This window comes from Hyla sarda, chromosome 8 (assembly GCF_029499605.1).
Source record: "Hyla sarda isolate aHylSar1 chromosome 8, aHylSar1.hap1, whole genome shotgun sequence".
In the NCBI taxonomy this organism is placed as follows: Eukaryota; Metazoa; Chordata; class Amphibia; order Anura; family Hylidae; genus Hyla; species Hyla sarda.
Genome location: NC_079196.1, coordinates 10,005,287 through 10,020,278, shown reverse-complemented (window position 1 = coordinate 10,020,278; position 14,992 = coordinate 10,005,287). Strand labels below are relative to the sequence as shown.

Genomic DNA, 14,992 nt, shown 5'->3' with positions numbered 1-14,992 from the left:
ACTGGAAATGGAATTTACTTTTGTATAAGGGGGAGTGGTTTACTGGAAAAATGGGAGTTACTTTTGTAAAAGGGGGAGTGGTTTACTGGAAATGGAAGTTACTTTTGTATAAGGGGGAGTGGTTTACAGGAAAGTGGGAGTTACTTTTGTAAAAGGGGGAGTGGTTTACTGGAAATGGAAGTTACTTTTGTATAAAGGGGAGTGGTTTATTGGAAATGGAAGTTACTTTTGTATAAGGGGGAGTGGTTTACTGGAAAAATGGGAGTTACTTTTGTATAAGGGGGAGTGGTTTACAGGAAAGTGGGAGTTACTTTTGTATAAGGAGGAGTGGTTTACTGGAAATGGAAGTTACTTTTGTATAAGGGGGAGTAGTTTACAGGAAAGTGGGAGTTACTTTTGTATAAGGGGGAGTGGTTTACTGGGAATATGGGAGTTACTTTTGTATAAGGTGGAGTAATTTACAGTAAAGTGGGAGTTACTTTTGTATAAGGGAGAGTGGTTTACTAGAAAACGGGAGTTACTTTTGGATAAGGGAAATGGTTTACTGGAAATGGGAGTTACTTTTGTATAAGGGGGAGTGGTTTACTAGAAAATGGGAGTTACTTCTGTATAAGGGGGAGTGGTTTACTGGGAAAATTGGAGTTACTTTTTTATAAGGGGGAGTGGTTTACTAGAAAATGGGAGTTACTTTTGTATAAGGGGGAGTGGTTTACTGGGAAAATGGGAGTTACTTTTGTATAAGGGGGAGTGGTTTACTGGAAAAGGGGAGTTACTTTTGTATAAGGGGGAGTGGTTTACGAGAAAACAGAAGTTACTTTGGTATAAGGGGAGCGGTTTACTGGAAACCAGGACTTTTGTTTAAGGGGAGTAATTTACTTGAAATGGGAGTTACTTTGGTGTAAGGAGGTATGGTTTAAACTTGTCAAAAATGTGCCACATTTTGACACATTTTTGGTGTATAACTAAGCCAAATAATCAATGGTGCAAATAGACTAGACTGTCTAAAGGGAATAAATTACATTTTTCAGGGTACTTTTTGACGGGTTTTGTGCCTATTTTTTTTGCTACATAGCACATGTGTTTGATTTTGTGCCATGCAATCTAAAACCTGAATGCCCCATAATATCTACACGGGGAATTTTTTATTAAAATCCTGCATTTTTTGGCACAACAAGTGGTGGATTGCTGGGCCACAGCATTTTGAAACTGCTGGAAAAATAGATATTTTTGAACAAGAAAAAGTCTGCAAAGCACCAATATTACAGTGTGCGCCACTTTCATAAGTTAGGAAGCCAGAATCCACTTTGATGCTACTGTAAAAGCTGCAGATTTTTTGCAGGGAAAAACTCTGTGGAAAATTTGTGGTCGTACCCTAAAACTAACTACCCTAAATCTAAGTCATTAAAACACTGGAATAGCAACAAAGGACTCACAATACGGGTTCGACAACCTCAGGGCCCCACACAGTCCACTCAGCCACATAAGAAGTAAAATGACCTCTACTATCTGCACAATAATGTGACCCTGCTTGATGATACATATACAGATCTATATAACACATTATTATTGTGTATAGTTTATATAACAAATTATTTTTGTGTATGGTCTAGATAACATGCTATTACCGTGTATAGTGTATATAACGCACTATTTCTGTGTATAGTCTATATAACGTATTATTGTGGATAATATATATATATATATATATATATATATATATATATATATATATATAACACACTATTACTGTTTATAGTATATATAACGCACTATTACCGTGTATAGTGTATATAACGCACTATTTCTGTGTATAGTCTATATAACGTATTATTATTGTGGATAATATATATATAACACACTATTATTGTTTGTAGTATATATAACGCACTATTATTGTGTATAGTCTATATAACACACTATTATTGCTTATAGTCTATATAACGCACTATTACTGTGTATAGTCTATATAATGCACTATTATTTTGTATAGTATATATAACGCACTATTACTGTGTATAATCTATATAATGCACTATTATTTTGTATAGTATATATAACGCACTATTACTGTGTATAATCTATATAATGCACTATTATTTTGTATAGTATATATAAAGCATTATTACTGTGTATAGTCTTTATATCTCATTATTATTGCGTATGGTCTATATAACACACTAATATTGTATATAGTCTATATAACGCGCTATTATTGTGTGTAGTATATATAATGCACTATTACTGTGTATAGTCTATATAATGCACTATTATTTTGTATAGTATATATAACGCACTATTACTGTGTATAGTCTATATAATGCACTATTATTTTGTATAGTATATATAACGCACTATTACTGTGTATAGTCTTTATAACTCATTATTATTGTGTACGGTCTAAAGAACACACTAATATTGTACATAGTCTATTTAACGCGCTATTACTGTGTATATGTATATGATGCGCAATTATCATGTATAGTCTATATAATGCAATATGATGGTGTGCAGTCTATTGGCGGTTATGTGGACATTCCAGGTAAAGTGTCTGCACCCAGGACACCCAGGTCACTTACCTTCTACAGTCACATTACAGGTGCACTCGGCTTTTCCAGCTGAATTCTCAGCTAAACATTTATACTGCCCCTCATCCTCAGGGAAGGTCTTTTCAATGGTGAGAGAACATAAGGAGCCTGCAAGACAGGAGAAAGGCTTAGATACATGGCTCGGCAGACATGTCACACATTATATTAGATCCAGCTGCTCAGTAGACAGTATCACACATGACAGGATTAGATACACAAGCTTAGTACACAGAATCACACATGATAGTAATTATATACACTGCTCAAAAAAATAAAGGGAACACTAAGATAACACGTCCTAGATCTGAATGAATGAACTAATCGTATAAAATACTTTCCTCTTTACATAGTTGAATGCGCTGACAACAAAATCACACAAAAATTATCAATGGAAATCAAATGTATCAACCCCTGGAGGTCTGGATATGGAGTCACACTCAAAATCACAGTGGAAAACCCCACTACAGGCTGATCCAACTTTATGTAATGTCCTTAAAGGAGTAGTCCAGTGGTGATTCAGTGGTGAGCAACTTATCCCCTATCCTAAGGATAGGGGATAAGTTGCAGATCGCGGGGGGTCCGACCGCTGGGGCCCCCTGCGATCTCCTGTACGGAGCCCCGACAGCCCGCGGGAAGGGGGCGTGTCGACCTCCGCACGAGGCGGCGGCCGACACGCCCCCTCAATACAACTCTATGGCAGAGCCGAAGCGCTGCCTTCGGCAATCTCCGGCTCTGCCATAGAGATGTATTGAGGGGGCGTGTCGGCCGCCGCCTCGTGCGGGGGTCAACACCCGATATCTCGGCGGAGAGCCGGGGCCCCGTACAGAGAGATCGCAGGGGGCCCCAGCGGTCGGACCCCCTGCGATCTCAAACTTATCCCCTATCCTTAGGATAGGGGATACGTTTTTCACCACTGGACTACCCCTTTAATACAAGTCCCAATGAGGCTCAGTAGTGTGTGTGGCCTCCACGTGCCCGTATGACCTCCCTACAACGCCTGGGTATGGTCCTGATGAGGTGGGGGATGGTCTCCTGAGGGATGTCCTCCCAGACCTGGACTAAAGCATCCACCAACTCCTGGACAGTCTGTGGTGGATGGAGCGAGACATCCCAGATGTGCTCAATCGGATTCAGGGGAACGGGCGGCCAGTCCATAGCATCAATGCCTTCCTCTTGTAGGAACTGCTGACACACTCCAGCCACATGAGGTCTAGCATTGTCTTGTATTAGGAGGAACCCAGGGCCAACCGCACCAGCATATGGTCTCACAAGGGGTCTGAGGATCTCATCTCGGTACCTAATGGCAGTCAGGCTACCTCTGGCAAGCACATGGAGGGCTGTGCGGCCCCCCAAAGAAATGCCACCCCACACCATTACTGACCCACCGCCAAACCGGTCATGCTGGAGGATGTTGCAGGCAGCAGAATGTTCTCCACGGCGTCTCCAGACTCTGTCACGTCTGTCACATGTGCTCAGTGTGAACCTGCTTTCATCTGTGAAGAGTACATTTGCCTATCTTGGTGTTCTCTGGCAAATGCCAAAAGTCCTGCACGGTGTTGGGCTGTAAGCACAACCACCACCTGTGGACGTCGGGCCCTCATACCACCCTCATGGAGTCTGTTTCTGACCGTTTGAGTGGACACATAAACATTTGTGACCTGCTGGAGGTCATTTTGTAGGGCTCTGGCAGTGCTCCTCCTGCTCCTCCTTGCACAAAGCTGGAGGTAGCGGTCCTGTTGCTGGGTTTTAGTCCTCCTACAGCCTCCTCCACGTCTCCTGATGTTGCATTACTTATGATAAGATTTAATATGCAACTCAATAGACAGCATCACATATGATTAGATTAGATACAGTACCTCAGCAGGCAGTAACCCATGTGATTAAACTAGATACAGTACCTCAGCAGGCAGTATCCCATGTGATTAGATTAGATACAGTACCTCAGCAGGCAGTATCCCATGTGATTAGATACAGCACCTCAGCAGGCAGTATCCCATGTGATTAGATTAGATACAACACCTCAGCAGGCAGTATCCCATGTGATTAGATTAGATACAGCACCTCAGCAGGCAGTATCCCATGTGATTAGATACAGCACCTCAGCAGGCAGTATCCCATGTGATTAGATACAGCACCTCAGCAGGCAGTATCCCATGTGATTAGATTAGATACAGCACCTCAGCAGGCAGTATCCCATGTGATTAGATTAGATACAGCACCTCAGCAGGCAGTATCTCATGTGATTAGATACAGCACCTCAGCAGGCAGTATCCCATGTGATTAGATACAGCACCTCAGCAGGCAGTATCCCATGTGATTAGATACAGCACCTCAGCAGGCAGTATCCCATGTGATTAGATTAGATACAGCACCTCAGCAGGCAGTATCACATATAGTTAGATTATATACAGCACCTCAGCAGGCAGTATCCCACGTGATAAGATACAGCACCTCCGCAGGCAGTATCCCATGTGATTAGATTAGATACAGCACCTCAGCAGGCAGTATCCCACGTGATAAGATACAGCACCTCTGCAGGCAGTATCACATATAGATAGATTAGATACAGCACCTCTGCAGGCAGTATCACATATAGATAGATTAGATACAGCACCTCAGCAGGCAGTATCACATATAGATAGATTAGATACAGCGCCTCAATCCCTCAATCAATATCACTGTAATGTAACGATCAGAATGTGTATAAGTCTTGGTATAAGTGTTTGCTGACGCTGGACACAGATGATCTTTGTGGATCTTGCCGTCTTGGACAGGATGCATTGTTGTCTATGAGGGATTTTTCAGTCCCCTGGGGGCGAACAGTCTCACAGCTGACTTTAGAGCTGAGATAAAAGCAGCAGGCTGGGAGTTGTAGTTCTACAGATGCAGACACGGCTGTGACGGCCACTGGTGGTGATACTGTGCACTACAACCCCCAGTAATCAGTGTGAAGGAGCCCGTTCCATCAGATAAGGATCGGGCTCACATATTTAAGCCTTTCATGTTGGGCCGGAGTCCAGATCTGTCCTTACAATCATCTGGTATTTCCTCCACAGGGACCGCGCTGACACCAGACAGAGTTCCCCGGAGCCGAGGGAACATGAATGTTTCGTCTGATTAACCCTCTAATCACCACATTAACCCCGTCCTCTCTGCGATTGGAACCTGCTGGACCCCGCAGTTGAGGAGTAATCATGGTGGGTGAAGAAGCTTGAAACCTACCAGTGGGTGGGTGGGTGGTCATGACCAGGTAACCACCCTCGCTGTATAGCATATAATGGATATAGATCCCATACAGCACATCACAGTATAAAGCACAAAACATCACTGTATATGGCATCATAAAAAACCTTTACAGATCTTGTAAAACTACAATATCCAAAATTCCTGATATAAAATGCTGCAAAACTTCAATAACGCAAAAGCTTTTAAAAATGTCGCAAAACTCCCTAAAAGCCTTCATCAGTCCGGAGAGGCATGGGTGGGGGCCACATGAAGGCTGTCAGGGCATGAGAGGCACTGCAAGATTTGTAAAAAGTGTAATGGCAAGATTGTAGTTTTGTCAGGGCATGATGGGAATTGTAGTTTTGTCAGGGCATGATGGGAATTGTAGTTTTGTCAGGGCATGATGGGAATTGTAGTTTTGCAGCAGCTGGACAGCTATAGGTAGGGAAAACTGGCACATGACATTACTGTACATAGAGGGCACAGGGTCAAACGCCACAGAAAACGTCACCCACGTCACGCTCACATGGGCAAAGGGGTTCCAAGAATATTCATGAGGTGGGTGGCCATATCAGTGCAGAGGGGAAGCTGGGTATGCCGGGTCCCGCCTTCATTGCACAAAGTCGTCAATTTCCAGATTAGCAATGCTGGCTAATACAACCGGACTGCAGATATGGTACCTTATGGTCCAGTGATACCTTATTGTAATCTGGTTAACCCGCACTATATTCCTATGTATTTGGGTTTGGTGTGGTTAAACCATCAGTCAGTTTCCCTTTAATACTTCTATTAGGAAGTGGAAAATTTAGGGATCTCTTGAGACCAAAGTCAGGTAGACCAAGAAAGATTGACAAGTACCAGAGTCCAGAATACAAAGAAAACCCCACAGGCGACCTCCGAAGACATACAGGCTGACGCTGTGGTTGTATCAAGGATCACAATACTACAATACATGAACAGAAAGGAGCTTCATGGAGAAGTTACCGCACCAATGCCACAAAAATGACTGGTTACAATATGACCAACAACATCTTGACACCTCACAGCTTCAGGCCTGTAATGTAGAGTGACAAGACCAAAATCAAGCTTTACAGTCATAACCAAAGGGGTCAACAAGGCTATAGCGAGAACAATCCCATCCCCACTGTGAAGCATGGTGGGGGTCACTGATGTTTTGGGAGAAAACTGATGGAAGATAAAAATACTGCATGAATGCTGCCCCTGAGATGCCTTTGGGCTTTCCATGAGATACCATGGGCCCCACAATTTATTTTTTTCCCCATTCATTGCCGGCTTGCTTGTCTGTCTGCCACTCATCCGCAACAGGAGTTCACTTGCTAACTGGGAATTCAGGTCATTTGCCCCAGATCCTCAGGTGAGCAAGCATTGCTTTCCTCAATATGCACACACGCCTATGCATCTGAAAGTTTCCTAACTACCCTGATACCTACTTGGCTACCTACCTACTGGGCTAGCTACCGACCTACCTACCTGACAAAAAACCTACTTACCTGGCTTCCTACTTAGCTACCTTCCTACCGGGCTAGATGTCTACCTTGCTAACCTCCTAGATGGTAAACAACCTACTTACCTTACCTAGCTACCTAGGATTGTATTTACTGAGGAACATACCTACATATTCGGAATACTACTACCTGTCTACTGTTGCCATGTTGATCTGAGCCAAACGAAGAAGTTACCTGTGAGTCACTAGATGTAACACACTGTATACAGATCCTATGTACATGGTTTGCTGGTATATAACTCTATATAATCACTTACATGGTATACAGATCCTGTGTACAACTGCTATCTACCTCTATATGGTCCTGCACATAATCACTCATATAGTGTATATATCCTTTGTACTTCTGATATATACCTCTATATGGAAACTGTATATAATCACATATGGTTTACAGATCCTGTGTATAGCTGCTATCTACCTTTAAAAATTGCTATTGGTAACTGGCCCACTTTTCCTCTGCACAGGTTTTGATAAATCTCCCCATTATGTTGCAGTAGTCAGTCACTGTGTGATGTATAGTGTGTTCCTGGTGCACCGATACCGATATACTTGGCCCTGGTATTCTTTGTATTCTGGTATTATTGGTATTGTTAGTCTGTGTATAGTGGTTTTTACTTAGTATGGTGGTATTATCCAGTTGTTGTGTGGTGGTATAATTTGTTCCATGTTGGTCCCGGAATACAGGCTTTGGGCAGTAAGGGCTCATTCATACTACAGAATCTCCCCTAAAGAGCTGTCCAATGATGTCAGGGACAATACTGTAGACAACACAAGGCTGGAATGGGCTACAAGACCAAGAAAACAATTGGCACCCTTTGGTCCTGACCATGGTGCAGAGTTTGGAATCTGATGGATTGCTCCTTTTATACAGGTAACAAGCTGAGACTATTAGTGTTCTTTTTAAGAGAGTGCTCCTAATCTTAGCTTGTTACCTGTATAAAACACACCTGGGAACCAGAAATCTCACAGATTGATAGGGGATCAAATACTTATTTGCAAATAAATGTGTAACTTATCTGAAATGCATTTTTCTGGATTTGTTGTTATTCTGTCTTTCACCGTTCAAATAAATCAACCGATTTCTTTGTCATTGGGCAAACATACAAAATAAGCAGGGGATCAAATACTTTTTTCCTTCACTATAAGCTGTTAGAGAGAATATCTGGCCACAAGCTTGTTGACTGTTTCCAATGACAACCAGCAGGATAGTGATCCGGGCCACAACAGTGATAATTATTAGAAGTTACTTATAATAATTTATTTTAGCTCTTCAATTGATTTCCTTCCCTAGCAATCTCCTATATGACCTGGACCTATAGCATTGCTTATCCTGAGCTTCCTGGTTCATAAAAAGAAATGCAACACTACAGTGAAAACAAACATAGATGGTCTCTTGTTTTGGTCTGATATCTCCAGGTTAGTGGGCGGATTGTCAGCACTCTATACAGAGGAGACTCTATATAAAGGCGTTCGCTGGTCATGTGATGTGGTGGGTGAGCTGTGTGGTCTGTACTGTAAAGGTAATTTCCTGAGCCGCTGTATTCAGACATTTGTATTGAGGCTCAGTTTGAGGTCACTTATCCACAAATCGCACTTCTATTCACTACTGTATCTGCAGCTCGAGCCTCATGCCCCCCACACATACAGTCCTCAATACCCTGAAAACCTCAGTGTATTAATAGACTGTATTATATTAAGGACCCCAAGTCCTGTCAGCCCCCCCCCCATTTATCTCTTTATACTGCATCACAGAAAGGTACAACAATGGAAGGGAGGGGTCATCAGGGGACACAGTGATAGCCTATACCTCAGAGTACTTGTCAGTAATTATCTATAGTAGGGAGTACCTCTGTCAGTAATTATCTATAGCAGGGAGTACCTCTGTCAGTAATTATCTATAGCAGGGAGTACCTCTGTCAGTAATTATCTATAGCAGGGAATACCTCTGTCAGTGATGGCCTATTGCAGGGAGTACCTCTTATAGTAATGATCTATAGTAGGGAGTACCTCTGTCAGTAATTATCTATAGTAGGGAGTACCTCTGTCAGTAATTATGTATAGTAGGGAGTACCTCTGTCAGTAATTATGTATAGCAGGGAGTACCTCTGTCAGTAATTATCTATAGCAGGGAATACCTCTGTCAGTAATTATCTATAGTAGGGAGTACCTCTGTCAGTAATTATCTATAGCAGGGAATACCTCTGTCAGTAATTATCTATAGTAGGGAGTACCTCTGTCAGTAATTATCTATAGCAGGGAATACCTCTGTCAGTAATTATCTATAGTAGGGAGTACCTCTGTCAGTAATTATCTATAGCAGGGAATACCTCTGTCAGTAATTATCTATAGTAGGGAGTACCTCTGTCAGTAATTATCTATAGTAGGGAGTACCTCTGTCAGTAATTATCTATAGCAGGGAGTTCCTCTGTCAGTAATTATCTATAACAGGGAATACCTCTGTCAGTAATTATCTATAGCAGGGAGTACCTCTGTCAGTAATTATCTATAGCAGGGAGTACCTCTGTCAGTAATTATCTATAGTAGGGAGTACCTCTGTCAGTAATTATGTATAGCAGGGAGTACCTCTGTCAGTAATTATCTATAGTAGGGAGTACCTCTGTCAGTAATTATCTATAGTAGGGAGTACCTCTGTCAGTAATTATCTATAGCAGGGAGTACCTCTGTCAGTAATTATCTATAGCAGGGAGTACCTCTGTCAATGATGGCCTATTGCAGGGAGTACCTCTTATAGTAATGATCTATAGTAGGGAGTACCTCTGTCAGTAATTATCTATAGTAGGGAGTACCTCTGTCAGTAATTATCTATAGCAGGGAGTACCTCTGTCAGTAATTATCTATAGCAGGGAGTACCTCTGTCAGTAATTATCTATAGCAGGGAATACCTCTGTCAGTAATTATCTATAGCAGGGAGTTCCTCTGTCAGTAATTATCTATAGCAGGGAGTACCTCTGTCAGTAATTATCTATAGCAGGGAATACCTCTGTCAGTAATTATCTATAGCAGGGAGTACCTCTTATAGTAATGATCTATAGCAGGGAGTACCTCTGTCAGTAATTATCTATAGCAGGGAGTACCTCTGTCAATGATGGCCTATTGCAGGGAGTACCTCTTATAGTAATGATCTATAGTAGGGAGTACCTCTGTCAGTAATTATCTATAGTAGGGAGTACCTCTGTCAGTAATTATCTATAGCAGGGAGTACCTCTGTCAGTAATTATCTATAGCAGGGAGTACCTCTGTCAGTAATTATCTATAGCAGGGAATACCTCTGTCAGTAATTATCTATAGCAGGGAGTTCCTCTGTCAGTAATTATCTATAGCAGGGAGTACCTCTGTCAGTAATTATCTATAGCAGGGAATACCTCTGTCAGTAATTATCTATAGCAGGGAGTACCTCTTATAGTAATGATCTATAGCAGGGAGTACCTCTGTCAGTGATGATCAATAGCAGGGAGTACCTCTGTCAGTAATTATCTATAGCAGGGAGTACCTCTGTCAGTAATTATCTATAGCAGGGAGTACCTCTGTCAGTAATTATCTATAGCAGGGAGTACCTCTGTCAGTAATTATCTATAGCAGGGAGTACCTCTGTCAGTAATTATCTATAGCAGGGAGTACCTCTGTCAGTAATTATCTATAGCAGGGAGTACCTCTGTCAGTAATTATCTATAGCAGGGAATACCTCTGTCAGTAATTATCTATAGCAGGGAGTTCCTCTGTCAGTAATTATCTATAGCAGGGAGTACCTCTGTCAGTAATTATCTATAGCAGGGAATACCTCTGTCAGTAATTATCTATAGCAGGGAGTACCTCTGTCAGTAATTATCTATAGCAGGGAGTACCTCTGTCAGTAATTATCTATATGAGGGAGTACCTCTGTCAGTAATTATCTATAGCAGGGAGTACCTCTGTCAGTAATTATCTATAGCAGGGAGTACCTCTGTCAGTAATTATCTATATGAGGGAGTACCTCTGTCAGTAATTATCTATAGCAGGGAGTACCTCTGTCAGTAATTATCTATAGCAGGGAGTACCTCTGTCAGTAATTATCTATAGCAGGGAATACCTCTGTCAGTAATTATCTATAGCAGGGAGTTCCTCTGTCAGTAATTATCTATAGCAGGGAGTACCTCTGTCAGTAATTATCTATAGCAGGGAATATCTCTGTCAGTAATTATCTATAGCAGGGAATACCTCTGTCAGTAATTATCTATAGCAGGGAATACCTCTGTCAGTAATTATCTATAGCAGGGAATACCTCTGTCAGTAATTATCTATAGCAGGGAATACCTCTGTCAGTAATTATCTATAGCAGGGAGTACCTCTGTCAGTAATTATCTATAGCAGGGAGTACCTCTGTCAGTAATTATCTATATGAGGGAGTACCTCTGTCAGTAATTATCTATAGCAGGGAGTACCTCTGTCAGTGATGGCCTATAGCAGGGAGTACCTCTGTCAGTAATTATCTATAGCAGGGAGTACCTCTGTCAGTAATTATCTATAGCAGGGAGTACCTCTGTCAGTGATGGCCTATAGCAGGGAATAGCTCTGTCAGTAATTATCTATAGCAGGGAGTACCTCTGTCAGTGATGGCCTATAGCAGGGAGTACCTCTGTCAGTAATTATCTATAGTAGGGAGTACCTCTGTCAGTAATTATCTATAGCAGGGAGTACCTCTGTCAGTAATTATCTATAGCAGGGAGTACCTCTGTCAGTAATTATCTATAGCAGGGAATACCTCTGTCAGTAATTATCTATAGCAGGGAGTACCTCTTATAGTAATGATCTATAGCAGGGAATACCTCTGTCAGTAATTATCTATAGCAGGGAGTACCTCTGTCAATGATGGCCTATTGCAGGGAGTACCTCTTATAGTAATGATCTATAGTAGGGAGTACCTCTGTCAGTAATTATCTATAGTAGGGAGTACCTCTGTCAGTAATTATCTATAGCAGGGAGTACCTCTGTCAGTAATTATCTATAGCAGGGAGTACCTCTGTCAGTAATTATCTATAGCAGGGAATACCTCTGTCAGTAATTATCTATAGCAGGGAGTTCCTCTGTCAGTAATTATCTATAGCAGGGAGTACCTCTGTCAGTAATTATCTATAGCAGGGAATACCTCTGTCAGTAATTATCTATAGCAGGGAGTACCTCTTATAGTAATGATCTATAGCAGGGAGTACCTCTGTCAGTGATGATCAATAGCAGGGAGTACCTCTGTCAGTAATTATCTATAGCAGGGAGTACCTCTGTCAGTAATTATCTATAGCAGGGAGTACCTCTGTCAGTAATTATCTATAGCAGGGAGTACCTCTGTCAGTAATTATCTATAGCAGGGAGTACCTCTGTCAGTAATTATCTATAGCAGGGAGTACCTCTGTCAGTAATTATCTATAGCAGGGAGTACCTCTGTCAGTAATTATCTATAGCAGGGAATACCTCTGTCAGTAATTATCTATAGCAGGGAGTTCCTCTGTCAGTAATTATCTATAGCAGGGAGTACCTCTGTCAGTAATTATCTATAGCAGGGAATACCTCTGTCAGTAATTATCTATAGCAGGGAGTACCTCTGTCAGTAATTATCTATAGCAGGGAGTACCTCTGTCAGTAATTATCTATATGAGGGAGTACCTCTGTCAGTAATTATCTATAGCAGGGAGTACCTCTGTCAGTAATTATCTATAGCAGGGAGTACCTCTGTCAGTAATTATCTATATGAGGGAGTACCTCTGTCAGTAATTATCTATAGCAGGGAGTACCTCTGTCAGTAATTATCTATAGCAGGGAGTACCTCTGTCAGTAATTATCTATAGCAGGGAATACCTCTGTCAGTAATTATCTATAGCAGGGAGTTCCTCTGTCAGTAATTATCTATAGCAGGGAGTACCTCTGTCAGTAATTATCTATAGCAGGGAATATCTCTGTCAGTAATTATCTATAGCAGGGAATACCTCTGTCAGTAATTATCTATAGCAGGGAATACCTCTGTCAGTAATTATCTATAGCAGGGAATACCTCTGTCAGTAATTATCTATAGCAGGGAATACCTCTGTCAGTAATTATCTATAGCAGGGAGTACCTCTGTCAGTAATTATCTATAGCAGGGAGTACCTCTGTCAGTAATTATCTATATGAGGGAGTACCTCTGTCAGTAATTATCTATAGCAGGGAGTACCTCTGTCAGTGATGGCCTATAGCAGGGAGTACCTCTGTCAGTAATTATCTATAGCAGGGAGTACCTCTGTCAGTAATTATCTATAGCAGGGAGTACCTCTGTCAGTGATGGCCTATAGCAGGGAATAGCTCTGTCAGTAATTATCTATAGCAGGGAGTACCTCTGTCAGTAATTATCTATAGCAGGGAGTACCTCTGTCAGTGATGGGCTATAGCAGGGAATACCTCTGTCAGTAATTATCTATAGTAGGGAGTACCTCTGTCAGTGATGGGCTATAGCAGGGAATACCTCTGTCAGTAATTATCTATAGCAGGGAATACCTCTGTCAGTAATTATCTATAGCAGGGAGTACCTCTGTCAGTGATGGCCTATAGCAGGGAGTACCTCTGTCAGTAATTATCTATATGAGGGAGTACCTCTGTCAGTAATTATCTATAGCAGGGAGTACCTCTGTCAGTAATTATCTATAGCAGGGAGTACCTCTGTCAGTAATTATCTATAGCAGGGAGTACCTCTATCAGTAATTATCTATAGCAGGGAGTACCTCTATCAGTAATTATCTATAGCAGGGAGTACCTCTGTCAGTAATTATCTATAGCAGGGAGTACCTCTGTCAGTAATGATCTATAGCAGGGAGTACCTCTGTCAGTAATTATCTATTGCAGGGAGTACCTCTGTCAGTAATTATCTATAGCAGGGAGTACCTCTGTCAGTAATTATCTATAGCAGGGAGTACCTCTGTCAGTAATTATCTATTGCAGGGAGTACCTCTGTCAGTAATTATCTATAGCAGGGAGTACCTCTGTCAGTAATTATCTATAGCAGGGAGTACCTCTGTCAATAATTATCTATAGCAGGGAGTACCTCTGTCAGTAATTATCTATAGCAGGGAGTTCCTCTGTCAGTAATTATCTATAGCAGGGAGCACCTCTGTCAGTAATTATCTATAGCAGGGAGTACTTCTGTCAGTAATTATCTATAGCAGGGAGTACCTCTGTCAGTGATGGCCTATAGTAGGGAGTACCTCTGTCAGTGATGACCTATAGTAGAGAGTACATCTGTCAGTGATGGCCTATTGCAGGGAGTACCTCTTATAGTAATGATCTATAGAAGGGAGTACCTCTTTCAGTGATCTTCCATAGCAGGGAGTACCTCTGTCAGTGATAGCCGATAGCAGAGAGTACCTCTGTCAGTACTGGTCTATAGCAGGGAGTACCTCTGTCTGTAGTTATTTATAGCAGGGAGTACCTCTGTCAGGAATTATCCATAGAAGGGAGTACCTCTGTCAGTGATGGCCTATAGCAGGGAGTACCTCTTATAGTAATGATCTATAGCAGGGAGTACCTCTGTCAGTAATTATCTATAGCAGGGAGCACCTTGGTCAGTGATGGCCTATTGCAGGGAGTACCTCTGTCAGTAATGATCTATAGCAGGGAGCACCTCGGTCAGTGATGG

At 41.8% G+C, this 14,992-nt stretch overlaps 1 protein-coding gene across 3 annotated transcripts in view; it reads right to left on the bottom strand.

The window, feature by feature from the left end:
- Positions 1-14,992, bottom strand: part of MYLK (myosin light chain kinase) — a 245,807-nt gene that overhangs the window by 71,997 nt on the left and 158,818 nt on the right. For all 3 annotated transcript variants that reach the window (XM_056533517.1, XM_056533518.1, XM_056533519.1), the window contains one exon: positions 2,577-2,693. In XM_056533517.1, the coding sequence (XP_056389492.1) occupies positions 2,577-2,693 (117 nt within the window). The remainder of the gene's footprint in view (positions 1-2,576; positions 2,694-14,992) is intronic.